We start from the raw sequence: 25,540 nt of genomic DNA on the forward strand, positions 1-25,540 counted from the left end.
TCCACACTCAGCAAGGAGCCCGATGCAGGGCTCAATCCCACGACCCTGGAATCATGACCTGAGCTGAAATTGAGAGTTGGACGTTCAACCAACTGAGCCACCCAGGAGCCCCTTAACTATACATAAATACAAATGTGCTACAAATGTTTTAAATCCTCAGTTTTGGTGCACGCTTAGTAATACTTGGCTCAGCCAAAATTATGAAAATATACTACTACCAGGGCATCTGGGTGGCTCAGTCGGCTGAGTGCCCAACTCTTGATATCGGCTCAGGTAATGATCCCAGGGTCATGGGATTGAGCCCTGTGCCAGACTCTGCTCTGATCATGGAGCCTGCTTAAGATTCTCTCTCTCTCTCTCTCTCATTCTCTCTCTCTCTCTCTCTGTCTCTCTCTCTCTCTCTCTGTCTCTCTCTCTCTCTCTCCCCCCTCTGCCTGTCTCCCCCACTCACACACTCCCTCTCTTTAAAAAATATTTTAAAAAATAAATAAATAAATTCAAAAAGAGAACATATTTTTAGCTAAGAGATTAGACATTTCTTAGGTTTAGATCCAGTATTTATTTATTTTCTTAAGATTAAAGCTCAAAAAACATACCTGTGATGTCTTAACTAAGTCTCCAAATATTTTACTACCATATATTAAAAACTCATTTGTCCAAAATAATTCAGCATTAACTTTTATCATATATAAACTTCTATAAATTTATCTCATAAATACCTGCAAACATAGATAATTTGTAATCTCCTTATTCTATTCCATATTTGGTTTTTGCCAGTAGTAACCCATAGTTATTATTTACTTTATATATAGTAAGGAAAGTTCTTTTCATTAAACATTTAAAATTTTGCACACGTTTGATGTTAATAGAGAAAATTTTGAAATGTTAACATTTTGGGGTCACCTGGGAGGCTCAGTCAGTTAAACATTCAGCTTCAGCTCAGGTCATGATCTCATGGTTCATGGGTTCAAGTTCCGTATTGGGCTCTGTGCTGACAGCTAAGAGCCTAGTTTGGATTCTGTGTCTCCCTCTCTCTCTCTCTCTGCCCCTCCCGTCTCTCTCTCTCTCTCAAAAATAAATAAATATTAAAAAAAGAGAAATGTTAACATTTTCATTGGAATTTTATTCAGTAACATACTTCTTAGTGTGAATTTTATTGTTAACATTCCAAAAATTTCCATCTAGGATGATGGTTTTCTTTGTTGTTATTCAAAATGAATCGTATGACTTAAGTACAGTTTCTGGTTTTCAATCAATGTTCCCCTCATATTAGTTTATTTTAATGTTGTTTTCCAAAATTCCACTAGTCTTTCACTATCCACTGACACCTTGGAAAAGGCTATTGCCTAAAAAGGAAAATTTAAACTGTCTTGATTTGGGACTATTCTAAATTATGTGATTTATCCTAATAACAATTCCGATGTTTCTCAAGTGTATAACCATCTCAGTTTTCAATCATGGAACTTGAAACCTATCTTACAGCTATCGCTCCTTAATCCATGCCAGGAAGACCGGGACTCCGTAAATTGCTGCCCAGCATGCTGGCTTTGTGTCTTCGCAATCTGAAGAAGTCTTCATACTTCATCAACCAAGACTGAAACGTCAGTGACTCTGGAAGAAGGGATTGTCCTCATGAGGAAGTCTCTCCTCAAATGTTGTTGAATTGATTTTTTACTATTTAATTTCGTATCTCTGAATCTTTTCCCATGATGAAATATTTTTATCTGACATCCTCAAGTCTTATCCAAACAGGCCATTTTTTTGTGTGCCTCCACAGACATTTCTTAATGAAAAACGCAGGCTGTTCAGCTAATGCAGGGGTAACCTTTGCATTACTTGTCTATATATGCCTTTGGTTTATCTATGTCTAATCCTTTCAAGTTACCGTTGCACCAAAGTGGGGCAGTGACAGCTTCTTCAGGACAGACCTTGCCACCTCCCAAAGTAACCCTCAGCACTGATGGTTTCCTCTATTCCCTTGCCAAGCAAGAAGTTTGGGGATGATCTTTGGAGGTTCCTGCCCTAGATCTGGAATATGTCAGTTTTTTCTTTTTTCCTAAACCACACTGCTTCTTATACGGAAAAACTGTATTAGGTGTCCATAAACTAGGCGCTAGAATTAGGCACTGTCGTGAAGTTGTCTATAATTTCTAGATTTTTTTCAATGAAAAGAAAAATGAAATACATGCAAGTTAAAACCAATACTATAGGAGTTGGTATTATTTCTGTCAAATGTAGGCTTTGGACTTTTACTCAGAGTCTTTGGTTTCATATGTGCATTTGTTTTGTCTTACAGGGAAAGATTTATTTCCCATTTATATGAATATGTTTGTTCCCAAAATACCATACAAATACATTATAGTAAAATATGTAGACAAAAGCTAAGATTTGGACAGATAGTTTTGCCTCCATTTATCCCCGTTCAGGATATACACTCAAAATTCTAATTTTCAATTCACTTGAAATGTATTTCCCTATTCGTATTTCCTTTACATACAGGGACAGCCACGTGGATAGCCAATCAAATTTTGTAACATTTGAATTTAGTGCTTTTAAAACAATTAATTTAACATTATTTAATAATTATGTGAAATATGTACATTTGTACATATAAGGCACTATGACAACATTTCTTCCTTACAAGTCTAGCTTTAAAATTAGCCCCAACCTATATATGTTCTGTGTCCATATTGTCACTCCTCCACACACTTGAGGAAACCTTAGCACGTTACACACAGTTTTGTACCTTGCTTCTCACTTCAGAATACACACAGTTCATAACTGCAGATCACAGACTAGAGATCCTCCTCACTCAATTCACAGGTGTGGAAAACTCTGTTGTGCAGATGGGCCATAAATCACTCACCATGTTCCGGTGAACAGACATTTGTTTCCAAGTGGAACCTTCAGGAATAGACTCTGTACCCATAAGCATACATATATAATGTTTATTTTTTTCTTTAAAAAAAAATTTTAATGTTTGTTTATTTTTGAGAGAGAAAGAGAGGCAAAGCGCAAGCAGGAGAGGGCCAGAGAGGGAGACACAGAATCGGAAGCAGGCCCCCGGTTCCGAGCTGTCATCACAGAGCCAGACGCTGGGCTCGAACTCATGAACCGTGAGATCATGACCTGAGCTGAAGTTGGATGCTTCCCCGACTGAGACACCCAGGCACCACTATAGTGTTTATTTAAATTTAGAAAGAATGTGCTAAGCTTAGCGCTGGAGGCTACTGGGTTTGGTGGTAAATATTTCTTTTTGTTTGTCAAACTGCATTCCTCTGGCTGCAACTAAAACCAATGTTCCATAGATGACGTGATGGCTTCTGTCAAGTGGCAAATCGGGATTACCTTAGTCACTCAGCTGGGAGTGGGAATCCTTGGAAACTCCTCCCTTCTTTGTCTTTATAACTTCACTCTGCTCACTGGACACAAGGTGAGACCCACAGACGTGATTCTCAATCAACTGGTCTTAGCCAACTCCTTGGTGCTTTTCTCCAGAGGGATCCCTCATATAATGGCAGCTTTTGGAGCAACATATTTCCTGAATGAGGCCGGATGTAAGTTTTTCTTCTACTTCCACAGAGTAGCCAGGGGGGTCTGCCTCAGTACCACCTCCCTCCTCAGTGGCTTCCAAGCCGTTAGGCTTCGCCTCAATGTCTTTAGTTCGATGGAGCTCAGAAGGAGATCCTCAAAGTGCATTTACTTGTGCTGTTGCCTTTGCTGGATCCTGCATCTCTTGGTAAGCATCTTTGTTCCTATTAAAATGGCCGGTCCAACGCACGGTAAAAACCTTAGTGTGAAGATAAATTATGAATACTGCTCCTCATTAAATCCAGACAGATTTTTAAAGTTTATAGTGACAGCCCTATTTTCTACAATTGACCTTGCATGTTTGGCCTTCATGGTCTGGGCTAGTGGCTCCATGGTTATTTTCCTACACAGGCACAGGCAACAGGTCCAATATATTCACAGCAACAGCCGTTCTCCTAGACCTTCTCCCGAGGCCAGAGCCACACACACCATTTTGATCCTTGTGAGCTGCTTTCTCTCTTTTTACTCACTGTCTTCTCTTTTGTCTGTTTGGATGATTCTATTTGCTATTTCAGGCCAGTGGCTGGTGGATGCCTCTATATTTTTGTCTTTATGTTTCTCAACATTCAGTCCCTTTGTGTTCATTTTCAGTGATACTCGTGTCACTGGTAAACTGCAAAACTGGTTCTGTTTTATCGGCTAGGCGAGGTAAACAGCTTTTGCTAATTTGGCTGAGACCATAAGACTCTGTTCTCTACGGGAAATTCAATCATTCTTTCCATCATCTGCTAATATTTAGGGATCAATAATTTTCAGATTTTTGATAAGAAAGTATTATGCTGTGTAGACTGAAACAATTAGGTCCTAGGACTCATGAACCCTATAATAGGAGCACGTGAATATTATGTAAGTTGTTTACACAAACATTACTCAAATTGTTTTAGCTTCATCCATAGAAAAATCCATGAAATTTTGAAATAGTAGAACAGAGGAAAAATTGTGAGTTTGGGGATTTAGACAAAATCTCTCACTTTGCAGGTGTTTTGGTGTATATATAGCAGTAAATTATATGTAATATAAAGTTTTCCATTTTAATTATTTTCAAGTATACGATTCAGTGGCATTAAGTAAATCTGCAGTGTTCTGTGTCTACTACCATTAACACTATCTGTTTCTAGTTCACATATATGTGTGAAAATACAATTTATATATGAAAATAATACAACAGATAAAGTTGTGTTAATTTCAAGTATACAACATAGCGATTTGACAACTCTATACGTTACACAACGCTCACCGTAAGTGCAGCCACCATCTATCACCATGCAGGGTTATTACAATATTATCGACTCTGTTCCCTATGCTGTATCTTTGTCCCTGTGGCTTATTTATTTTATAGCTGGACACGTGAAACTTAAAAAAAAATCAAACCAAACAGAAAATATGTACCCACTGACCAATAATTTCCCATTCCCCTCTCTACCTAGGCCCTGCTAACCTCTAACCTATGTTCAGTCTCTATGAGCTTGACTATTCTGGGTATTTCCTATGAATGGAATCATAATATTTATCTTTTTGGGTCTGGCTTTAATCACTTAGCATAATGTTTTCAAGTTTCACCCATCTTGTTGTATGTATCAGAACTTCATTCCTTTTTGTGGCTGAGTAATATTCCATTGTATAAAATACCACATTTTTAAAATCCTTTGCTGTGTTAACAGATACTTGGATTGTTTCCACCTTTTGGATATCGTGAAGAGTGCTGCTATGACCATTGGTGTACAAGTGTTTGTTTGAGTCCTGCTTTCCATTCTTTGGGTTGGATACCAGGAGTGTTAAATGCTAGGCCCAATGGTATTTCCACATTCAAGTTTTTGAGGAGCAGCTAAACTGGTTTTCACATTGTTCAATCTCACACTGCACTATTTTACATTCCCATCAGCAACAGATGAGGGCTCCAATTTCTCCAATTTTTCTAAGGCTTTGTCAATACCATTTCTGCCCCACGGCCATCCTGGTAGATGTGGAGTGATACCTCATCATGGTTCTGGATAAAATTTCCCTAATGAACCATTCTGTTAACATTTTAAGTAATTCACACCTGCTGTTTTCCATGATCCCTTTCCTCACCTATTTTCCCCTATCTACTGACCTTCCATCAGTATATAAATAGGGACTAACACCTAGAAGGAAAACTTTCTTGCTTCTATCACCTCCTTAATGCTCTATTCCATTTCCTGATGCTCCAGAATCATCTTCCCCACTGCCCATCCCAATCAACCTTGCAGCCCACACATTAAATTCCCTCCTCCACTCTCTTTTCCATTCCCCAAATGAAGTCAAGGAAACCCATCTTTCTTCCAGTGTGAGTAAACTACACATAGCAAAATATATACCCAACAGGAAACAGACACATCCTGTTAGAAATAAAGGTAATATATGGCTTGAGCCCGTTACTTTGGGATTTTCTTCCTCCTTTATTCAACTCAAAAGATAACCTTCCTAACTCAAGTAAGACTTCTAGAAGCGGCTCCTACTTCAAGTAAGATTTCTTCCAGCCCTTAAATAGGTTAGAAGTTTCATGCTGTACTCTGTGGATTTCCATGTACTCAGAGCTCAGGGTGAGGAGGAGTCTGGAATCCCTACGTAAGCCCAACAGAGAACGGGGTATGGGCACTGAAGAAACCTCAGTAATCTGCGTGGGGTCGCCAAGGTGTCTGGAAAAAAAAAAAAAAAAAACTAACCTGTGCAGGTGCTGGATGAGACTTCACAAGGCTGGCAAAGAACTACTACTGCTGGGGCTGAGAACCGCTGCAGATGGCACAGGCCACACAGTGAGGGTGCTATTAGAACCCTGCAGGGAACAAAGGCAACAATGACCCCCCTGCTGTTTACACTCAGGTTGCCACCCCATTCTACTACCCCACAAGCGGTTCTCACCCTTTGACTTATCAAGTATTTTTCAAGTTTCTGTTTTAAAAGCATTCACCATTGCTTTGGGTTGCTTTCCAGACACCCCTGCGGGAAGCCGCACGGGGGGCGGGGACTTGTCCCGGGTGGGGCCTTGCTTGCATGGACTTAGGCTCAGGGGCAGGTGGGTCTTGGATGCAGCAGGAGCCCACGCTGAGGGTAGGTTCCGCTTGGGGCTCTCAGTGCACCTGTTTCCCTGAGGAAACCTGGTTAATTCTTTCCCTCCGCAGACAGACATGCTCATCAGGTCAGCGGGCCAGGTGTGATCTGAGGTCGCATCTGACCGGGGACAGCGTGGGCTGGGCACAGCGGAGATGGAACTTCAGACCCCAAGGTGCCGGTGGGCCCCATGGAAGCTCGGCTGGAGGGCCGGGCAGCGCGGGAGTCCGGGGACACACCTAGAGGGCGTGGGCACCTCGTCAGAGGCCCCCGAGTCTGAGTTCCCCCTTTCCACCCAAGGGGCTTCCAGGGGGCGCCCGCCCGCGTCCCGGGGGCGGTGAGGGCCGCGAGCTGCCGCCGAGGGCCCCCCAAAGGACAGCGGGGAGTTGCGGGCGCGCGCGGACGTTCCTGGGTGTCGGGCTCCTCCCGACAGGGCTCCCCCGGGGCCCTCAGGCTCCAGGCGCCGGATTCCCGCCGCGGATCCCGGGGGCAAAACGCCCCCGCCTCGGGCCGCAGACCTGAGCCGCCAGCGACGCGTCCGCGCGGCTGCAGGGGAAGAGTGCGCACCTGTGCCCGCCGAGGCCAAATCCCGACCTTTGTGGGCGACCCGCGGGAAGCGCACACAGTGCCGCCGGGCCTGATCCGGGTCTTTTAACTCGTTCTGAGACGCCGGGCCGGGACGCGTGGGGAGCGGCTCCGGGACTGGGGAGGGGGTAGGCACGTCCGGCACTGGGCGCTTCCCCGGGGGAGACCGCCCACGTCGCCCACGACCACCCCGCTCAGCCGAGGGGCGCCCGGGTGCGGGTCGAGCTTCCGCGAGGGGACCGTCCCGGGGCCTCTCCTCACACCTTCCTAGACGGTGTCTGTACTCCGCGAGCAAACGTGGCCTCGGGGCTCCGCGAACCTCGTGCCGAGCGCCACCGTGGGGACTACATTACCCATAATTGCCAGTGCCGCGTGCCCAGAGCGTGCAGCCAATGAACGCGCAGAAATAGGGGAGTTTCCGCGTGTGGACCTGAGCTTCGGGGCGGGACTTCCGGCACCCCTGAGGCTGCAGTCGCTTTGCTTTCGTGCGCAGCCGGGATCTGGGACCTTTAGGAGCGTGCAGTCGGGTCCGCGGTGGTGAGAGCCAGAAGGCGGTAGGGGTGGGGTTGTCCCCACTGCACAGCAGCTGGTCTGAGGGTCGGAGGCGGTGGTTGACAACTGTGCACGAGTCCCGTCTCTGTCGCCAACCTCTTAGGACCCCTCTGTACCTACAGAGTCGGATGGCGGCGGCCGCGCCCCGGGACCCGACTCAGGTAAACGCGCGGCCTCCGGGTCCTCCCCGCCCTTCCTCCACCCAGGCCCTAAAGGCCCGAACACGAGGTGCCTGCTCGCGTCCCTACGGCCCAGGCCCAGGGGTCCGGGTCAGTGGGGAGATAATGTGTGACGTCCCCATTTCTCTTCTCTTTCCTTTTTTTTCTTTTCTTTTCTTTTCTTTTCTTTTCTTTTCTTTTCTTTTCTTTTCTTTTCTTTTCTTTTTTTTCATTTCTTTCTTCGTCCCCGTTTCTGAAAGCCACCGTTGATGAGATGTGAGAGTGTTACAGGCAGAGAGACCGGTTTGCAGGGGCAATTGATCCAGGAGCAAATGCTCCTGTAGTGCCAAGATGAAGAGTTTCAACTTAATTCTCAGGATGCCGGGAGCCATGGAGGGTTGTGAATAGAAGAGGCACAAGATCTGAATTAGGCTTCTCAAAGTTTTCAAAAAGTTACTCAGAGTTAGAACAGACCGGAAAGAAGATGGTAATTCCGAGGCACAGGGAGTTTGAGTCCTTGGCCAAGGTCACGCAGTTGTAAGAGTCAGCACTGGGGACTGAGGCTCAGAGAGAATGCAGTCATCCCAGGTCACCTGGCTCCAGGGCCGGGCAGGGGTGCAGGGGAGCCCATGGAGCCCTGCCATGGTTACATCCCTCTGGTGACCCTCCTCCTTGCACAGATTACCAAGACCAGAGAAGCACTTATGGACTGTATGAAGGTGAGTGAAGGATATCCCAGGCCCTCAATGGTCCTGAGCCCCCATCCTGGTCTCTGGAATTGTGTCCTGAGTCTCTTTGCCTGCCACTCTTCCACTCTTCTTGGGCCTGGAGACCCAGGGTCATAAATCCAGGCTGGAAGTTATACGGAGAGGTCCCTATTGCTGGCAACCAATACAGTGAGGTAAAAGATTGTTCCAGACAGAGGTATTGGAATATGTTCATGCTAGGAGGTGAAGGTGTGTTTGTTCAAGGAACTGCAGTTCCTCTTCTTCTCATGAGAGAGAAGAGAGAACAGAGCAGATGGGAAGGGGTCGGGCCTGGAATGGCTCCGTGAAAAGTTGGGTGTCTCTTCTGGAGGTGATGGGGAAAATAGGAGGTTTGGAGCAGAGGGAGGTGATCTGACCTCGGTCTCATCAGGACCCCTGAGGCTGCAGCCTGGAAGAGGGAGAGCAGATACCCTTGGGGGGCCAGGGATGATGGGAAAAACAGGCAAGTTGGCAGTCCTTGAGGTGAGTGCTGGTGGTTGTACCGGGGTGCTGGCTGTTGAAGTGGGAGAGCTGGTTGGATTCTGGATCAGTTTTTAAATTAGGCCTGGCCAGAATTTCAGATTTTGAGAAAGAGAGAGAAAAAGGTAAAGAGTTGTAGGGCTCAGCAGCTGAAAGGGTGGAAACTCCCTTAACCAAGATATTAAAGTTGGTAGTAAGATTAATTCTCACTGGGGCGATGAGTTTTGTTTTTGGCTATCTTAAGACTCGGAGAGGTTTCAGAGAAACACGTGTGGAGAACAATTAGTAGATGGCCACAAAGGTCTGGAACTCTGAGAAGGGGTTCAATAGGGAGACATCCAGAAGGTGGTGGTGTCTGCACCAGGGGGTAGCTGTGGGTCACAGTTAGGAGGGGGATCCTTGTCATCGTGATAAAGGTATTGGCTGCCCAGCAAGGGGAAGCTGGGAGCTGTGACTGAGTGTCATGCCTGGGCATCTGGGTGGGGTGCTGGGCCTCATAAACACAGCTGAGGGGGAGAAATGGCTGTGGGAAGGTTGTGGGAGAGGACAACCTGTCAGGTGGCCAGGGCTTCCGCAGGAAGCATGGACATAAGGGGAATGCAGGCGCACAAGAGTAACTGAGACAAGATGACACTGAGGCCCACGCTAGTGTTTGTTCGTACTGCGGACTTACCAGGAATTTATTGTGTCTCTTGGTGTATCCTAGCTGTTTCAGTCAGGCTGGCAAATTAGCACCGGGGCAGAAGTCATCATCTAGGAGCGTCGCTGGGGCTGGGGTAAGAGACCTCCAGGGCTGGGCTTTGCTGGTTTGATGGATAGGAAGGCAGTGACTGATGGGACATCACATGCACCACGAGTGGAAGGGAGCCCTGGGGTCCTGAGGTCTGCAGGTGGTTCTTGGTGGCTGGGGTTGAAGCAAGGAGCAGAACCGGGTGGAGAGGCCTGCGAGCGGGTTTTGTCCCCTCCGGTAGCAGGGATCAGTGGAAGTCTGGGGTAGCGCTGGGTCCTTTTGGAATTTGCCAAACACCACCTGGATGTCATAAGCAGGTAATGCCTGCCATAAGCAGGGTGATGCTTCTGGGTAGGAGGGGAGAAGTGGTTTCCAGAGCAAGACTATGAGAGAGGTGTGGTGGAAGTAGTTTCATGGAGAGAGAGCATGAACTGAAGGACCTAGGGCCGTGACTTTGAGGACGTAAGGGTGGAGAGTGAGCCCGTGTTTGGTTGTGTCTCGGAGGCACAATCTGGGAGACCCCAGACAAGAGGACGTATGTCCTAATGCCAGGCTCAATATTTAGATGGCACCTCCCTGCCCACATGCCGATTGTTGCTGTGGGCAGTGACAATGATCATGATACTGTGAGAAGAGAGCAGGTCTCTCTGGCTCCAGGGCCTGATATGTCTTCCATAGTGGGGACCGCTGGAAGGAGAGGGAGCATGGAATGAATGTCCGGGTGAAGAAACTCAGAGTCGTAAAAAAGCTGATCAAGGAATGATCTGTCCCCGTCACGGCAGGGCTGTGTGACTTTTGAGGACGTGGCCATTGACTTCTCCCAGGAGGAGTGGGGGCTCCTTGATGAGGCTCAGAGACGCCTGTACCACGATGCGATGCTGGAGAACTTGGCACTTATAGCTTCGCTGGGTAAGGCCTTCACACGCACCCCAGTATCCTGGTTTTTGTCCATTGTCTTTTACCTCCCGGGCAGCTCTGCCCTTTCTGCAGCCAAACCATGGGTCCTGCTCGCTTCGCCATTTTCTTGGCACACAGGTCATGTGGCGGACCATAGTTGTGGGCACTGCCCTGACAAGACCTAAGTCCCATTGCTCCAGGCATGCAGGGAAGGGTCTGGGATTCAGGAGTCTTGCTGTCAGCCTAACGCACCGTAACTTTGTTTGCTCTCTCCCTGGCAAGATGACTGTGTCCATGGCACCTTGTGTTCCAAGTGCTTAATTACGGATAGAGTCAGTGGTTTTAATAATACTGATGTTGGTAAAATGTAAAACACAAAGGATAAACCCTAATGTAAACTGTGGACTTTAGTTAGTAATCATTCCTTTGTCAATGCCTATAAAATGTGAAACACAAAGGGCAAATGATGTTGATGTTGGATTTGGGGTCCTGGTGGATAGAACAACATTTAGGTTACAGTAGCCCACCATGAGGTACCCTTTAATTTTTCTAGATTTAAGAACAGGTACAATCGAGTTGTAGGACAGAGGAGTAGTGAGGATACTCTCTTTTATTTATTAGATTTTATATAACAAGTTTTAATCCCTGGAGGCCCTGTTTTAACTTACATTGGGGCATATTAACATTTTGCCTGGGTTGGAGGTGGGGGGCTATGGGATCTCATTTTATTGAGCCCATCTCTGTCAGAGACTTACATTAATTTAAGTGTATTCATCATGTTAGGGCATCTGTGCCCAATATGGGATATTTCTGGGTCTTAAGACACTGGGAAATTTAGGAAAGGCTAGTGTTCAAATGAGGCATATCTGTTTCTGTTTTATATCTGGTTACTTTCCTGAGTATAGGAGTACAGTGTGTAAAAGTAGTGGGATTCCCCAGATAACAATTTGAGCCCCAGTAATGATTAGGTTGATGAGGTTTTGGCTTTGGTGCCAAATGATGTTTGGTGTAAATGATGTTTAAACCACTTTACTGAGGAATTATTGACATGTCTAAAAACTGTATATATTTTATGGATACAATTTGATGGGTTTGGGGATAAGTATATACCCATAAATACATTACCATCAGCAAAGCCATAAACATATCCATCCCTCCCTAAATTTCCTCCCAACCCTTTATTATTATCTTGATCATTTGTGTGTGAATGTGTGTGTGTGAGTGTGTTAGCAAATTTTAAATATACAGTAGTCCCCCCTTACCCATGGTTTCTCTTTCCATGGTTTTAGTTACCCACAGTCCACTGCAGTCTGGAAGTAGATGATCCTCCTTCTGATGTATCTTCAGGTCAGTAGTAGCCTCACGCTAAGTCACAGTGCTTGTGTCATTCGTCTATCCTATCACATAGGCATTTTATCATCTCACATCTTTACAACAAGAAGGTATGGTACAGTAAGAAATTTTGAGAGAGACCACGTTAACATAACTTTTATTATAGTATATTATTGTAATTGTTCTACTTTCTTATTAGCTATTGTTAATTTCTTACTCGGCCTAACATACATTAAACTTTATCATAGGTGTGCATGTATACGAAAAAGTGTAATGTAGACAGAGTTCAGTACTATCTGCAGCTTCACGTCTCAACTAGGGATCTTGGAATGTGTATCCCTCAAAGATAAGGGAGAACTATTGCACATTACAGTACTGTTAGCTATAAACTGCTGTATAGTAGGTCTCCAGAACTTACTCATGTTAATAACTGAAATTTTGTACCATCACTCCTCCATTTCCTCTTTCCCCAAGGCCCCCTTGTCAAGATTAGTTGGTCATATATTTAGGGGTTTATTTCTGTGCTCTCTGTTCTGTTCTGTTGGCTTATGTGTCTCTTTTTATTCCAGTACCATACTGTTTTGATTACTATAGCTTTGTAATATAATTTGAAATCAGGAAGTGTGATGCTTTCAGCTTTGTTCTTCATGCTCAGGAATGCCTTGGCTATTCAGGGTCTTTTGTGGTTCCACCCTAATTTTGCTTGTTTTTCTACTTCTGTGAAAAATGCCCTTGGTATTTTGAAAAGGATTGCATTGAATCTGTAGATTGCCTTGGGTTGCATGGACATTTTGAGAATGTGAATTCTTATGAACAAAGGATATTTTTCCATTTATTTGTATCTTTAATTTCTTTCATTAGTGTTTTATAGTTCTCAGCGTATAGATCTTTCACCTCCTTGATTAAATCTCTTCCTAAGTATTTTATTATTTTTGAGGCTCTTGTAAAAGGGATTGTTTAATTTCTTTGTGAGCGTATAAAATGCAAGTGATTTTTGTGTGTTGATTTTGTATCCTGCAACGTAATTTACTGAATTAATTTATTTTAACAAGTTTTTCTTTTTCTTGCCCACTCTGGCTAGGACTTCCAGTAGCATGTTGAATAGAAGTGGTGAGAGTGGTCATCCTTGTCTTGTTCCCGATCTTCACCAAAAATCTTTCAGCTTTTCACCATTGAGTATGTTGTTGGCTGTGGGCCTGTCATATGTGATCTTTATCATGTTGAGGTACATTCATTCCTTCCATACCTGATTTGTTGAGTTTTTTGTTTATGAAAGGATGCTGAATTTTGTTACATGCTTTTCTATGTTTTGAGATGATGATATGATCTTTATCCTTTATTTTGTTAATGTAGTATATCACATTTATGGATTTGTGTTTGTTGAACCATCTTTGCACCCCAGAGGTAAATCTCACTTGGATGTGGCGTATGATCCTTTTAATGTGCTGTTGAATTTGGTTTATTAATGTTTTGTTGAGGATTTTTGCATCTAGGTACATCAGGGATATTGGTCTGTAATTTTCTTGTGTTGTAGTATCCTTATCTGGCTTTGGTCTGAGGGTAATGCTGGCCTTGTAAAATGAATTTGGATGTATTCCCTCCCTTCAGTTTTTTGGAAGAGTTTGATGAGGAATGACATTAAGTGTTTCATAGAATTCATCAGTGAACCCATCAAATCCTGCACTTCTCTTTTGGGTGAAGGTTTTGGTTTTGTTTTGTTTTGTTTTTTAAAGGGGAAGTTTTTCATTACGGACTCAATGTCCTTATTCATTATCAGTCTGTCTAGATTTCCTATTTCTTCATGATTAAGTCTTAGTAGTTGTTTGTTTCTAGGAATTTATCCATTTCTTCTAGGTTATCCAATTTGTTGATGTATAGTGGTTAATAGTCATCTCTTATGATCCTTGTATTTCTGTGGTATCAATTGTAATGTCCTCTCTTTCATTTCTAGTTTTGTTTGAGTCTTCTTTTTTTTTCCTTAGTCTAACTAAAAGTTTGTCAGTTTTATCTTTTTGAAAAAAAATTCTTAGCTTTGATCTTTCCTGTTGTCCTTCTGGTCTCTATTTTATTTATTTCCACTTTGACCTTTTTAATTTCCATCCTTCTGCTAACATCAGGCTTAGTTCTTTTCTAGTTCTTTGAGATGCAAAGGTAGAATGTTTACTTAAGATCTTTCATATTTTCTTAATATAGATATGTATCTGCTATAGCCTTCCCTCTGGAACTTTTTCTGCTGGATCCCATAAATTTTGGTATATTGTTTATATTTTCATTTGTCTCAAGATATTTTTTTTTTATTTAAAAAAATGTTTAATCTTTATTTCTGAGAGAGAGAAAGAGACAGAGCACAAGCAGGGGAGGGGCAGAGAGAGAGGGAGACACAGAATCCAAAGCAGGCCCCAGGTTCTGAGCTGTTAGCACAGAGCCTGACACAGGGCTCGAACTCACAAACTGCAAGATCATGACCTGAGCCAAAGCCGAATGACCAACCGACTGAGCCTCCCAGGAGCCCAAAGATATTTTTTGATTTCCCTTTTGATTTAATCTTTGAATCACTGGTTGTGCAAGAGTATGTTCTTTAATTTCCACATATTTGTGAATTTCCCAGTTATCCTCCTGTTATTAATTTCTACTTTTTCTTGCATTTTGGTCAGGAAAGATACTTGATATGATTTCAGTTTTCTTAGATTTGTTAAGACTTTTTTTAACCTATCATATAATCTATCCTAGAGAATGTTCCCTGCACTCTTGAGTAGAATGTGTATTCTGCCGTTCATTGGAATGTTCTGCATATGTCTATTAGCTCCATTTGGTCTGTAGTGTTGTTCAGGTCCACTACCTTTTCTACCATCAATGTTTTGTAAAATGAGAAAACGTCATGTTATACATAAAGTTTAAAAAAAACAAACATGATTAATACTTTCCCACCATCGTCAGCATGACTCATCAGTATTTCTCCTTTTTCAGTTTGTTGGCATGGAATGGAGGATGAAGAGACACCTTTTGAACAGAGTGTTTCCATAGAAGTTTTGTCACAGGTCAGGATTCCAAAGGCAGGTGCCTCCATCCAGAAGACTCACCCCTGTGAGAAATGTGTCCCAATCCTGAAAGACATTTTGCACTTGGCCCATCTACCTGGGCAGAAAGTGTATGTAGATGGAGCATGTGCAGACCTGTACCAGCTTCGGGAGCATCACAATGCAGAGAAGAGGGATGTGGGCAGGGCTTCATTTATAAAGAGCTGCATATTCCATGTGTCAGGGAATCCCTTCACCTGGAGGAAAGTTGGAAAGGAGTTCCCGGACACCTTGGGCTTTCTCCAGCACCAGGTCATTCTCAACAGTAAGAAGCCAAACAAAATCACCAAGTGTGGGGAGGCCTTTCCTTGTGGAGAAAGTCATTCCAAATCATGTGAATGTGGGAAAGCCTCCAGCCACAAACACAGCCTTGTTCACCACCCAAGAGTCTCTACTAGAAAAAGGGTTTATGAGTCTAGCAAATATGGGAAGGCTTTTCACTGCAGGTACTCACTTGTTCAGCTCCAGAGATCCCACACTGGAGAAAGGCCTTACGAGTGCAGCGAATGTGGCAAATCTTTTAGGCTAAGGGCCACCCTCATTATACACCAGAGAGTTCACACTGGAGAAAAGCCGTATAAGTGTGGTGAATGTGGGAAATGCTTTAGTCAGTGTTCTAACCTTATTGAACACTGCAGAATCCACAGTGGAGAAAGGCCTTTTGAGTGTGAGGAATGCAGGAAAGCCTTTGCGTGCAAATCCAATCTTGTGAGGCACCAGAGAACACACACTGGAGAAAAGCCTTATGAGTGCAGTGAATGTGGGAAATCCTTCAGACAGAGCTTCACCCTTGTTCGACACCAGAGAATTCACACCGCAGCAAGCCCTTATGTGTGTGACCAGTGTGGGAAATCCTTTAGCCAAAGAGCTGCTCTCATTAGACACCAGAGAATTCACACCAGTAAAAGGCTTTACGAGTGTGGAGAATGTGGGAAAGCCTTTGGATCCAAATCCAAACTTTATCGGCACAACCGAAGTCACACTGGTGAAAGGCCTTATGAATGTGCTGAATGTGGGAAATCTTTTACACAAAGCTACAGCCTTGTTGAACACCAGCGAATTCACAGCAGAGCAAGGCCTTTTGAGTGTGGCCAGTGTGGGAAACGCTTTAGCAGAAGAGCTATTTTCACTAAACACCAAAGAATTCACACTGGAGAAAGGCCTTATATGTGTCATGAATGTGGGAAATCCTTTAGTCGAAGCACCAGCCTTACTCAACACTGCAACATTCACACAGGAGCAAGGCCTTATGAGTGTGGCCGATGTGGAAAATCCTTCAGGCAAAAATCTGTTCTCATTCAACACCAGGTAGTTCACACTAGAGAAAGGCCTTACGAATGCAGCAAATGTGGCAAATCCTTTAGCCAACGCTCTAGCCTCAATCTTCACCAGAAATTTCACAGCAAGGAGAGGGCCCGTGAATGTAGGAAATACGGGAAATCCTTCATTCCAACCTCCAATGTTGTCTAACACCAGAAAGTCCACATTTGAAAATGGGCTTAGATTTGAAGGAAACATGCCGTCTCCCTGTTCACTCTAATGGCCCTAAATAGTTGTGTGAGGGAGCCACATGCCTGAAGTTGAACCTCATACCTCCAAGCATCCAGGGAGGCGAAATATCCCCTCAGTTTATAGGCATGTGTGAGGCTTACAGGGGCTGCACTGCACGGTCCAGACCACCCAGGGCCCTTACCCGAATGCCACCACTGCCAGTTTTTCCAGTAGAAGTCATCCCACTTTACTACCTTGTACACTGCTTCATCGGTCACCCCAGTGTGCCTAAGGCAAGGCAAATGTCTATGGCCTCTCCCATTCCCTGGAGGAAATCTTGAGTAGTCTTTGCCCTTACAGTCATTTCCCTTTTCTGGTTAAGTATGAATATGACTCAGTTTGGGCCAAGAGTGGGCTCTGTTGGAAGCTTGCAGGGAAGGCTTACCTACTTCATGGAAATTGTTGGTTTCACATGACACTTGTAATTGATTTTTCTAGTCTTCAGGTCATCAACCGGTAACTATCTACCTCATTGCTCTGGTTTGTGCAGTAATAAAGGCCTTATTGTTTAATGTACCTTTAATCTTGGGGGGGGGTGTTCACTGTTTGGCGTGGGTGGAAAACACAATTGAACTCTGTGGATGTGCTTTTGTGGGGGCCCCAGCTTTGTGCACCTCAGCAGGGACAACATAAAGACCGAGAGTAGCTCTCATTCCAGTTTTAGCCTAATTTGCATTGCTGCACAAGACCTAGGAACCAGTGCAGTGCTTCATAGTCCTAATTTGTGGACTCCATACTTGCTGAGACCATAGGACACTCTAAGGAGGGGTCCCTTGTTTTGCCAAGCTCCGGTGCCTTTAGGAATGGTGTGAATCTATTCTCTTGCTCCTGGAGGGTGCTGTTGAGGGGAAGCTTTTCACCAGGTTCTACAAAGGAGTCAGTGTCCTGATGTTTATAATTCTGAAGGCTGGCATCACTGTCAGACAACAGGAGCCAGGCTTCAACCATAACTGGTACTAATATTCTTGATGTGATTAACAGGCAGGGGAGGGGCCTGCAGCAAACCAGATGGTGTATGCCTCTTCTAAAAGTGCATCCTTGCATGTTCCAGTGACTATGCTTTTGAGGAATTCCAGGACCACCACAGCTGTGTGTCTTCTGTAGCTGAAGTCATTGTTAGAGCAAATAATCTAGAGTTTGTGAATTCTCATTGTCTTCCTGAGCTGTTGCCCTCAAGGGCCGTCCATTGTTCTAAAGGCAGAGAAATGAAAGAATGGAGATTGTCCATTGGAGTGTTAGGTTGTTAAACCTGCTGGTTTCCAAAAAGTGGGCAATTCAGATTTTTTATTTTGAACAATTTATTAAGAAGGCTTCACATTCAGCATGGAGCCCAAAGCAGGGCTTGAACTCATGACCCTGATAGCAAGACCTGACCTGAGATCAAGAGTCAGGCGCTTAACCGACTGAGCCCCCCAGGCACCCCTGAACTACTCTTTTAGAAATTTTGAGGCATAATTGACATGCAATAATCTATACATATTTAAGGTGTACAATTTGAAATTTCTTGTCATACGTATAAACCCATGAAACCACCATAATCATGACAATGAACAACTGTGATGTACCTCATGCCCTTTTATAATTTCTCCTTGTTCTTACCAGACCTAAGGGATCCAGTGATGTACTGTCTTTAACATATTAGTTTGCATTGTCTAGAATTTACATGAATAGAATCATAAAATGTCTACTCTTTTCTGATATTTTCCACAGTGCATAATTATTTTGAGACTCCTCAATGTTGTTTATATGAATGTTTATTTTTTTATTGTTGAATAGTATTCTACTTTATGGATTTGCCACTGTTTGTTTTATCCATTCATCTGTTAATGGGCGGTTGGATTGTTTCCAGTTTAGTGCTGTTAGAAATAAAGCTTCAGTGAATATAGGCATATGATTCTTTATATGAATGTGTGTTTTGTTTCTCTTACGCCAGTAAGTCAGAGAATGTGAATGTTTCAATATTTAAGAAATTGCCAACTGATCTAAGCTGGTTATACCCGTCTGTGTTCCACCAACAGTACATAAGCTCCCGTTCCTCCACATTTTGCCGATGCTTGGTATTGTCAGTCTTTTTAAGTTTATTTTTTTTAGTGCTTATTTATTTTCGAGAGAGACAGTTCAAGACAGGGAGGGGCAGAGAAAGGAGAAACCACAGCAGCCTTCAGGCTCTGAGCCGTCAGCACAGAGCCCGACGCGGGGACTTGAACCCACAAACCGTGAGATCATGACCTGAGCTAAAGTCAGATGCTTAACTGACTGAGCCACCCAGGTGCCCCACAGGTCTTTTTAAATTTTAGCTGTTTTAACAGGAGTGTAATAGCAACTCACTATGGTTTTAATTGCAGTTCTCTGATGTTTCATGATGTTGAGGATTTTTATGTGTATTTGCCACTTGTATAACTTCTTTAATGAAATGACTGTTAACACCATTTGCTTATTTTTAAACTTTCTAGATCTATCAGTCCCCCCACATTTATTAATTGGAATTTTACTATAAGGAAGAGCCATCCCTTCTGCTTTTATAAACATAGATATATTTTGGTAAATTTAGAATTTCGCAAGTAATCAAAACAGTACAAATTAAAATGAGGAGTAAAAGTTTTTAAACTATTAGAGTGACAAAGATCAAAAAGAATGGAAAACATTCAAACATAGCATAATTTTCCCATTAATTTTATTTAATTTTATTATCCTGTCATCTACCCTGAAGAATTTATGATGTGAATAACCACTCATGTATAACATGGCTTGACAGAAATTAAACGAAGCTTTTCCTTAATGAACTATGTCATTTAATACATTAAAATTTTGCTATTAAATGTCCAAGTAGCAATAAATAGCGTATTTAAACACTTCTTTCCTACCTCATCCCTTAGAATATTATAATAGTTCTAACTTATTAAATACATATAAATCCCTGAATAAGCAATTGATACACATTAATTCACTTAATCCTCAAAATGACCTCCAAAACTAGGTTATTACCATATCCATTTTATAAACTAGGAAACCAAAGCTCTTTTTACTAGCCCAAAGACTAACAGTTAAGCTTCAGAATCTAAATTCAAATTCAGCTGTGGACTTCAGTCTTTAAATTGTGTTAACATTATACAGCAAAATATTTCAAGAAATTTTAGACAAACTTGAACATTAGCTTAATATGTAACCTAAAAGGGTGTTAATATTCATATCTGAAGTGTTCCTACTTTGTTATAAAGAAAAGTTAAATAAAGTTGTTTTAGGGGCACCTGGGTGGCTCAGTTGGTTAAGCGTCCAGCTTCAGCTCAGGTCATGATCTCATGGTTCATGGGTTCGGGCCCCATGTCGGGCACTGCTGAGGGCTCAGAGCCTGGAGCCTGCTTTGGGTTCTGTGTCTCCCTCCCTCGGCCCCTCCCCTGCTCGTGCTGTGTCTCTCTTAAAAATAAATAAACATTTTAAAAAAATGGAAGTGTACAATTGGTGTTTTGATACATGCTGGCTTACCCCCTGAAATCAGAGGTTTCCTCTGCTCTTTAAAATTTTTTTTTAATGTTTATTTACTTTTGAGACAGCATGAACGAGGGAGGGTCAGAGAGAGAGGGAGACAGAATCTGAAGCAGGCTCCAGGCTCTGAGCTGTCAGCACAGAGCCCGAGGCGGGGCTCAAACTCATGGACTGTGAGATCATGACCTGAGCCGAAGTCGGACGCTTAACTGACTGAGCCACCCAGGCGTCCCTCCTCTGCTCTTTTTAACGCATCCTTCCTAACGTAAAAACGATAGACATATTTTACCCTTTGCAATGGATATTTTCAAATATATACATAAAAGGAAATGTGTCATGAGCTCCATGATCCGAAGCCTACTCTTTCATCATTGATAAATTCTTGGGTGTTTTGTTTCCTCTATCCCCACTCACATTACTGGATTGTTTTCCTTATAATCCAAACATCTTTTCATTCAGTGCCTAATCTCTTCAGAGTGCATTTCCAAGATGTAAGGACTCATTTATAATCCTAATAACTCTTTTTCAAACAAAATATTTGAAGTATCATAAAATATATTGTTAGTGCTCTATTTTCTCAATTTTCCTAAAATGTTTGTTCTTTAAGGCATTCAGACCCAAAATGGGTCTATATGGCTTTTACTAGATGTCTCTGGTCCCTACTAACTTATAAGAACCACTTCATTGTCTAATTCTTAGACTATATGTTTGTTGAAGTTTCTCAGTCATTTTTCAGAATTTGCATGTTCTGGATTTGTCAGGGACTTCCTGAACCTGGGAGAGGAAACAGAAATCCAGACCCAGGAGGCACAGAGAGCCCCCATCAAAATCAACCCAAGGAGGTCCACACCAGAACACAGAGTAACTAGAATGGCAAAAAGTGGTGGTAAAGAGAAAAATTTTAAAGCAGCAAGAGAAAAGAGTTGCATATAAGAGAAACCCATACGGCCATCAGCTGATTTTTCAGCAGAAATTTAGCAGGCCAGAAGGGAGTGGCGTGATACATTCAAAAGTGCTAAAAGAAAAAACCTGCATCAAGAGTAGTCTACCCAACAAGGCTATCATTCAGAATGGAAGGAGAGAGAAGATTTTCCCAGACAAAAGTTACAGGCACTCATCACCACTAAACCAGCCTTAACAAGAAATATTAAAGGGAATTCTTAGAGTGGAAAGGAAAAAGGCAAGAGTAAAAATAGGAAGCACAAAAGTAGTAAAATGAAGTATATCTATAAAAACCAGTCAAGGGATTCACAAAACAAAAGGATGTAAAGTATGACACCATATACCTAAATTGTTACTGGGGAGAGGAGTAAAAACTAGTGCTTTTAAATGGGTCCAAACTTAAGTGACCACCAATTTAATTTAGACTGCTATATGCATAAGATGTTATATACAAGCCTAATGTAGCCACAAATCAAAAACTGGTAGTAGATATGCAAAAAATAAAGAGAAGGGGACCTAATTCTATCACTAGAGAAAGCCAGCAAACCATGAGAGGAGAACAAGAGAAGGGAACAGAAAAACAAACAAACAAACAAAAAAACCACCATAAAACAAGTATCAAAATAGGAGTAAGTACATACCTATCGATAATTAATTTGAATGTAAATGGACTAAATGTTCCACTCAAAAGTAGGGTGACAGAACAGATACAAAAAGCAAGACCCATCTATATGCTGCCTACAAGAGACTCATGTCAGACCTAAAGACACCTGCAGATTGAAAGTGAAGGAGTTGGGGGCGCCTGGGTGGCTCTATCGGTTGAGCATCTGATTTCGGCTCAGATCATGATCTCACGGTTTGTGAGTTCGAGCCCCACATTGGGCTCTGTGCTGACAGCTTAGAGCTTGGAGCCTACTTCAGATTCTGTGTCTCATTCTCTCTCTGCCACTCCCCTTGTGCTTTGTCTCTCCCTGTCTCTCAAAAATAAAGAAATGTAAAAAAAAAAAAAAAAAAAAAAAAAATCTTTAAAAAAAAAAGCGAAGGGGTGAAAAGGCATTTGACATGCAAATGGAAGCAAAAAGAAAGCTGGGTTAACAATACTGGTATCAGACAAAATAGACTTTAGAATTATTCACGCAATATTATTAACCATAACAATATACATTATCTTATAGACTGTTTTCCCAACTTAGGAAAAAAGATATTTCTTCTTGAAATTACTGTCTTACTATACTCTGCACCCCACCCTTTCTCACATTCTCCATTCATTTATTTATCCTCCTCTTTGCTCACCAGACTCTCAAAGGAATTCCTTTGCACTGTGTCTCCTTGGCTTTTGTGTCCTCAAAACACAATATGATATCCAGCCTTGTCTATTTCACATCTGACTGCAGAGGCAGCTGGAGCCATCTGAACGGATTGCTTCACTGCCACGTTGTGGTATCTCCCCTCTATTCATCCTTCAGGCTGCCCAGCCAGCCAGTAAGCGCCCATATCCAACCACAACTAAGCTCCTGAATCTGTTCCAAATGTACCCCTATATCCTCAATCCCAATGTCTGCTTGAATGTCTCAAATGCACCTTGAGCTCATATCCCAACATCCCCAACTTCAGTTAATAGTCTTAACGTACAAACAAGTTTGAAATCCAGATTCGGCCTGTGGCCATAATACTCCACACACAGTGCTGACACGCTATGACTGCCTCAAGTAAGTCTGCTTTGATGTCTGGGTGTCTCTCTGGGTGTGATAAGTCCTAATATTATCAGTGTTTTCTATCCAATACCAATTCTCTGTGCATCTTCTACCAGGTCAGCATTCAACGGTAACCATTGGGTAGTTGATTGCACACAGTTGAGACATTTGTACCCTACTTCTGTTGCTATTTCTGCACTCATTAGCTAGAAATTCTAAAGAAGAATAAGGAATTTGCCACAATATTCAGTTACCTCAAAATACAGTTTGTGCAGTAAAGGGAAGAAATAGCTTGATACCTTTGCTCTATTTAGTTATTTTCAGAATAACTATTTGGATCACTAACATCATCCTCAAACAATAGCCAAACGTTTATCTCAGAGATAAGACGCCCCCTCTGCACACGTGCTCAGACTGTAATCGTAGTGGCCGCTATCACAGCAGGAAGAAACATTTGGCAAGGGGCTCTTTTCTTCAGGTAAGTCTAAGATTTTAAATGAGTTGTATCTGTCTTAGCCTGTTAGGGATGCTATAAGGAAACCACAGACTGAGTGGCTTATAAACAACAGAAATTTATTTCACAGGTCTGGAGGCTGGAAGGCCAAGATCAAGGTGGTGGCAGATTTGGTGTCTAGCGAGAGCTCACTTCCCAGTTCACAGACAGCCTTCTTGCTGTGACCTCACATGGTGGAAGGGGCAAGGGAAATTTCTGGGGTCTCTTTTATAAAGGTACTAATTCCATTCATTAGTAGGACAGAGCCCTCATGACCTAATCATTTCCCAAAGGTCCCATCTCCTAATACCATCGCCTTAAGCATTAGGTTTTCAACTTAGGAGTTGAAGGGGACACAAACATTCAGACCATAGCAGTATCTGTGTCGGGAAATTCAGTTAGAAACTTACGAGAGGAAAAATGGGTAGGACTGCTGGGGTTAGAATACCGAGACACCCACGCAGGGAAGAATTTGGGCAAAAGGCCACATCGTCTGCTTCCTTGTAACACTCCTTATCCGTTTCCCTTGTCATGACCCTAGCTGAACTCTCTTCTTCCTTGTCCCTTGACAAGGCTTAGGGTTTACCAAACCCTAAAAAATTGACTATGAAGCTTTCTTTGATCAGCATATAATTGGAGAGTGAGAATATTTGTTGGTTGCCCAAGTACTGAAAGCATGCGCTTCATGACTGACATTGCAGTGTGTGCATTCGAGTGTTGCTTTGGGTTTCTGTTCTGCTGAATGGAATCTATAATATCTTGTCTTACTTTTAGGGAATACATTTTTTAAAAATAGAAGGGGTATAATAAATATATAAATACTTGGATAATAAGCTTAAAATTCGACTTTATGTCAAACCTCTCATGTTAGGTAAATTCAATCTCCTCTATATGTTCCACATAAAATTTGAAGGAATCCATAAAGTTATTTTAGAATGTATAGAAAACAAATTTTTCACTATTCCTCCGTTTCAGGGACACACGTTTTCCTCTCCAATGTCCCAGTAATGGCCCTGTGTGAAGTCTTTTCTCTCTAGACCTTGAGTCAACATACTGAGACTCACAAAGTTGACGCTAAAGCTTCAGTCCAAGTGTATCTGAAGAGCAACAACATGATGTTTATTACTTAGAAGTTATGAGGAAAATACTTTATACCTAAGTAGCATTATAACATTATGATATCTTTCTTGTATTACTCTCCCATACGGTGAATGGGAGAGTATGTCCCCCTTGTGGAGTCTTTAAGCAACACTACAAAGCTATGTAAATTACACTCTCAAGAGTATCTGAAATTAAAGGATCTATAACATTCAAAGCTCCTAGAAGAAGGAGGCACCACGCCTCAAACAGGGGTCCAGATGGGAGGCCACATGGAGCAAAAGAACTGGCTCAAACAGGTGAGGAGCCGAGAGTGGGGGGGGGACCCCTGGGCAAGTCTCATTATTGCGAATCAGTGGGGAGTCCGCAGACAAATAACAAAAGGGAATTTATTAATCCACTGGAATGTTGCTACATCACAGGGGAGGAAAGAAAAGGGGCTTGGATAGGGGCTAGCCTTATCATCACACTGGTGTACCTGCTCACGTGGCTGGGGTGCTGACAGCCTGTTTGTAGGATGCTGAGGCAGCAGGAAAATGTGATTTTAAAAATTTACAACACAGTGTGGCCACATGCCCCTTTAGGAGCTTCTAAAATTAAAATAGGCAGGCATTCTTCACAGAGCTAGAACAAACAATCCTAAAATTTGTATGGAACCAGAAAAGACCCCGAATAGCCAAAGCAATCTTGAAAAAAAAAAAAAACCAAAGAGGCATCACAATCCCAGACTTCAAGCTATATTACAAAACTGTCATCATCAAGACAGTATGGTACTGGCACAAAAACAGACAGATCAATGGAACAGAATAGAGAACCCAGAAATGGACCCACAGACATATGGCCAACTCATCTTTGACAAAGCAGGAAAGAATATCCAATGGAATAAAGACAGTCTCTTCAGCAAGTGGTGCTGGGAAAACTGGACAGCAACATGCAGAAAAATGAATCTGGACCACTTTCTTACACCATACACAAAAATAAACTCAAAATGGATGAAAGACCTAAATGTAAGACAGGAAGCCATCAAAATCCTCAAGGAGAAAGCAGGCAAAAACCTCTTTG

At 42.7% G+C, this 25,540-nt stretch overlaps 3 protein-coding genes across 5 annotated transcripts in view; 2 read left to right on the plus strand and 1 right to left on the minus strand.

The window, feature by feature from the left end:
* LOC102953330 (zinc finger and SCAN domain-containing protein 4-like) overlaps window positions 1–7,581 on the minus strand; it is a 42,655-nt gene extending 35,074 nt beyond the window's left edge. Inside the window, exons 1-2 of one of the 3 annotated variants that reach the window (XM_042969518.1) lie at window positions 7,509–7,581; window positions 6,276–6,385 (exon numbers count right to left, since the gene is read on the minus strand). The gene's annotated coding sequence lies outside the window, so the exon portion shown is untranslated. Of the gene's footprint in view, window positions 1–6,275; window positions 6,386–6,471; window positions 6,543–7,227 lie in introns of those variants that run through there. The other 2 variants (XM_042969516.1, XM_042969517.1) reach the window with 2 other exon arrangements.
* On the plus strand, window positions 3,317–4,234 carry LOC102953908 (vomeronasal type-1 receptor 1-like). Its single transcript, XM_007089510.2, has one exon. It carries the CDS (start codon window positions 3,317–3,319, stop codon window positions 4,232–4,234), a length of 918 nt encoding a protein of 305 aa, XP_007089572.1.
* A 129-nt stretch (window positions 7,582–7,710) lies between the features above and the next one.
* On the plus strand, window positions 7,711–18,114 carry ZNF416 (zinc finger protein 416). The gene is made up of 4 exons (XM_042969509.1): window positions 7,711–7,958; window positions 10,694–10,820; window positions 12,098–12,155; window positions 15,108–18,114. The coding sequence occupies exon 4, from the start codon at window positions 15,122–15,124 to the stop codon at window positions 16,685–16,687; it is 1,566 nt and encodes a 521-aa protein (XP_042825443.1). The 5' UTR covers window positions 7,711–7,958; window positions 10,694–10,820; window positions 12,098–12,155; window positions 15,108–15,121; the 3' UTR covers window positions 16,688–18,114.
* The last annotated feature ends 7,426 nt before the right edge of the window (window positions 18,115–25,540 follow it).

This window comes from Panthera tigris, chromosome E2, assembly GCF_018350195.1.
Source record: "Panthera tigris isolate Pti1 chromosome E2, P.tigris_Pti1_mat1.1, whole genome shotgun sequence".
Lineage (NCBI taxonomy): Eukaryota > Metazoa > Chordata > Mammalia > Carnivora > Felidae > Panthera > Panthera tigris.

Excerpts from the sequence above, each read along its gene's own strand:
- ZNF416 (XM_042969509.1), top strand. The coding sequence starts at position 15,122 with ATGGAGGATGAAGAGACACCTTTTGAACAGAGTGTTTCCATAGAAGTT.
- LOC102953908 (XM_007089510.2), top strand. The coding sequence starts at position 3,317 with ATGGCTTCTGTCAAGTGGCAAATCGGGATTACCTTAGTCACTCAGCTG.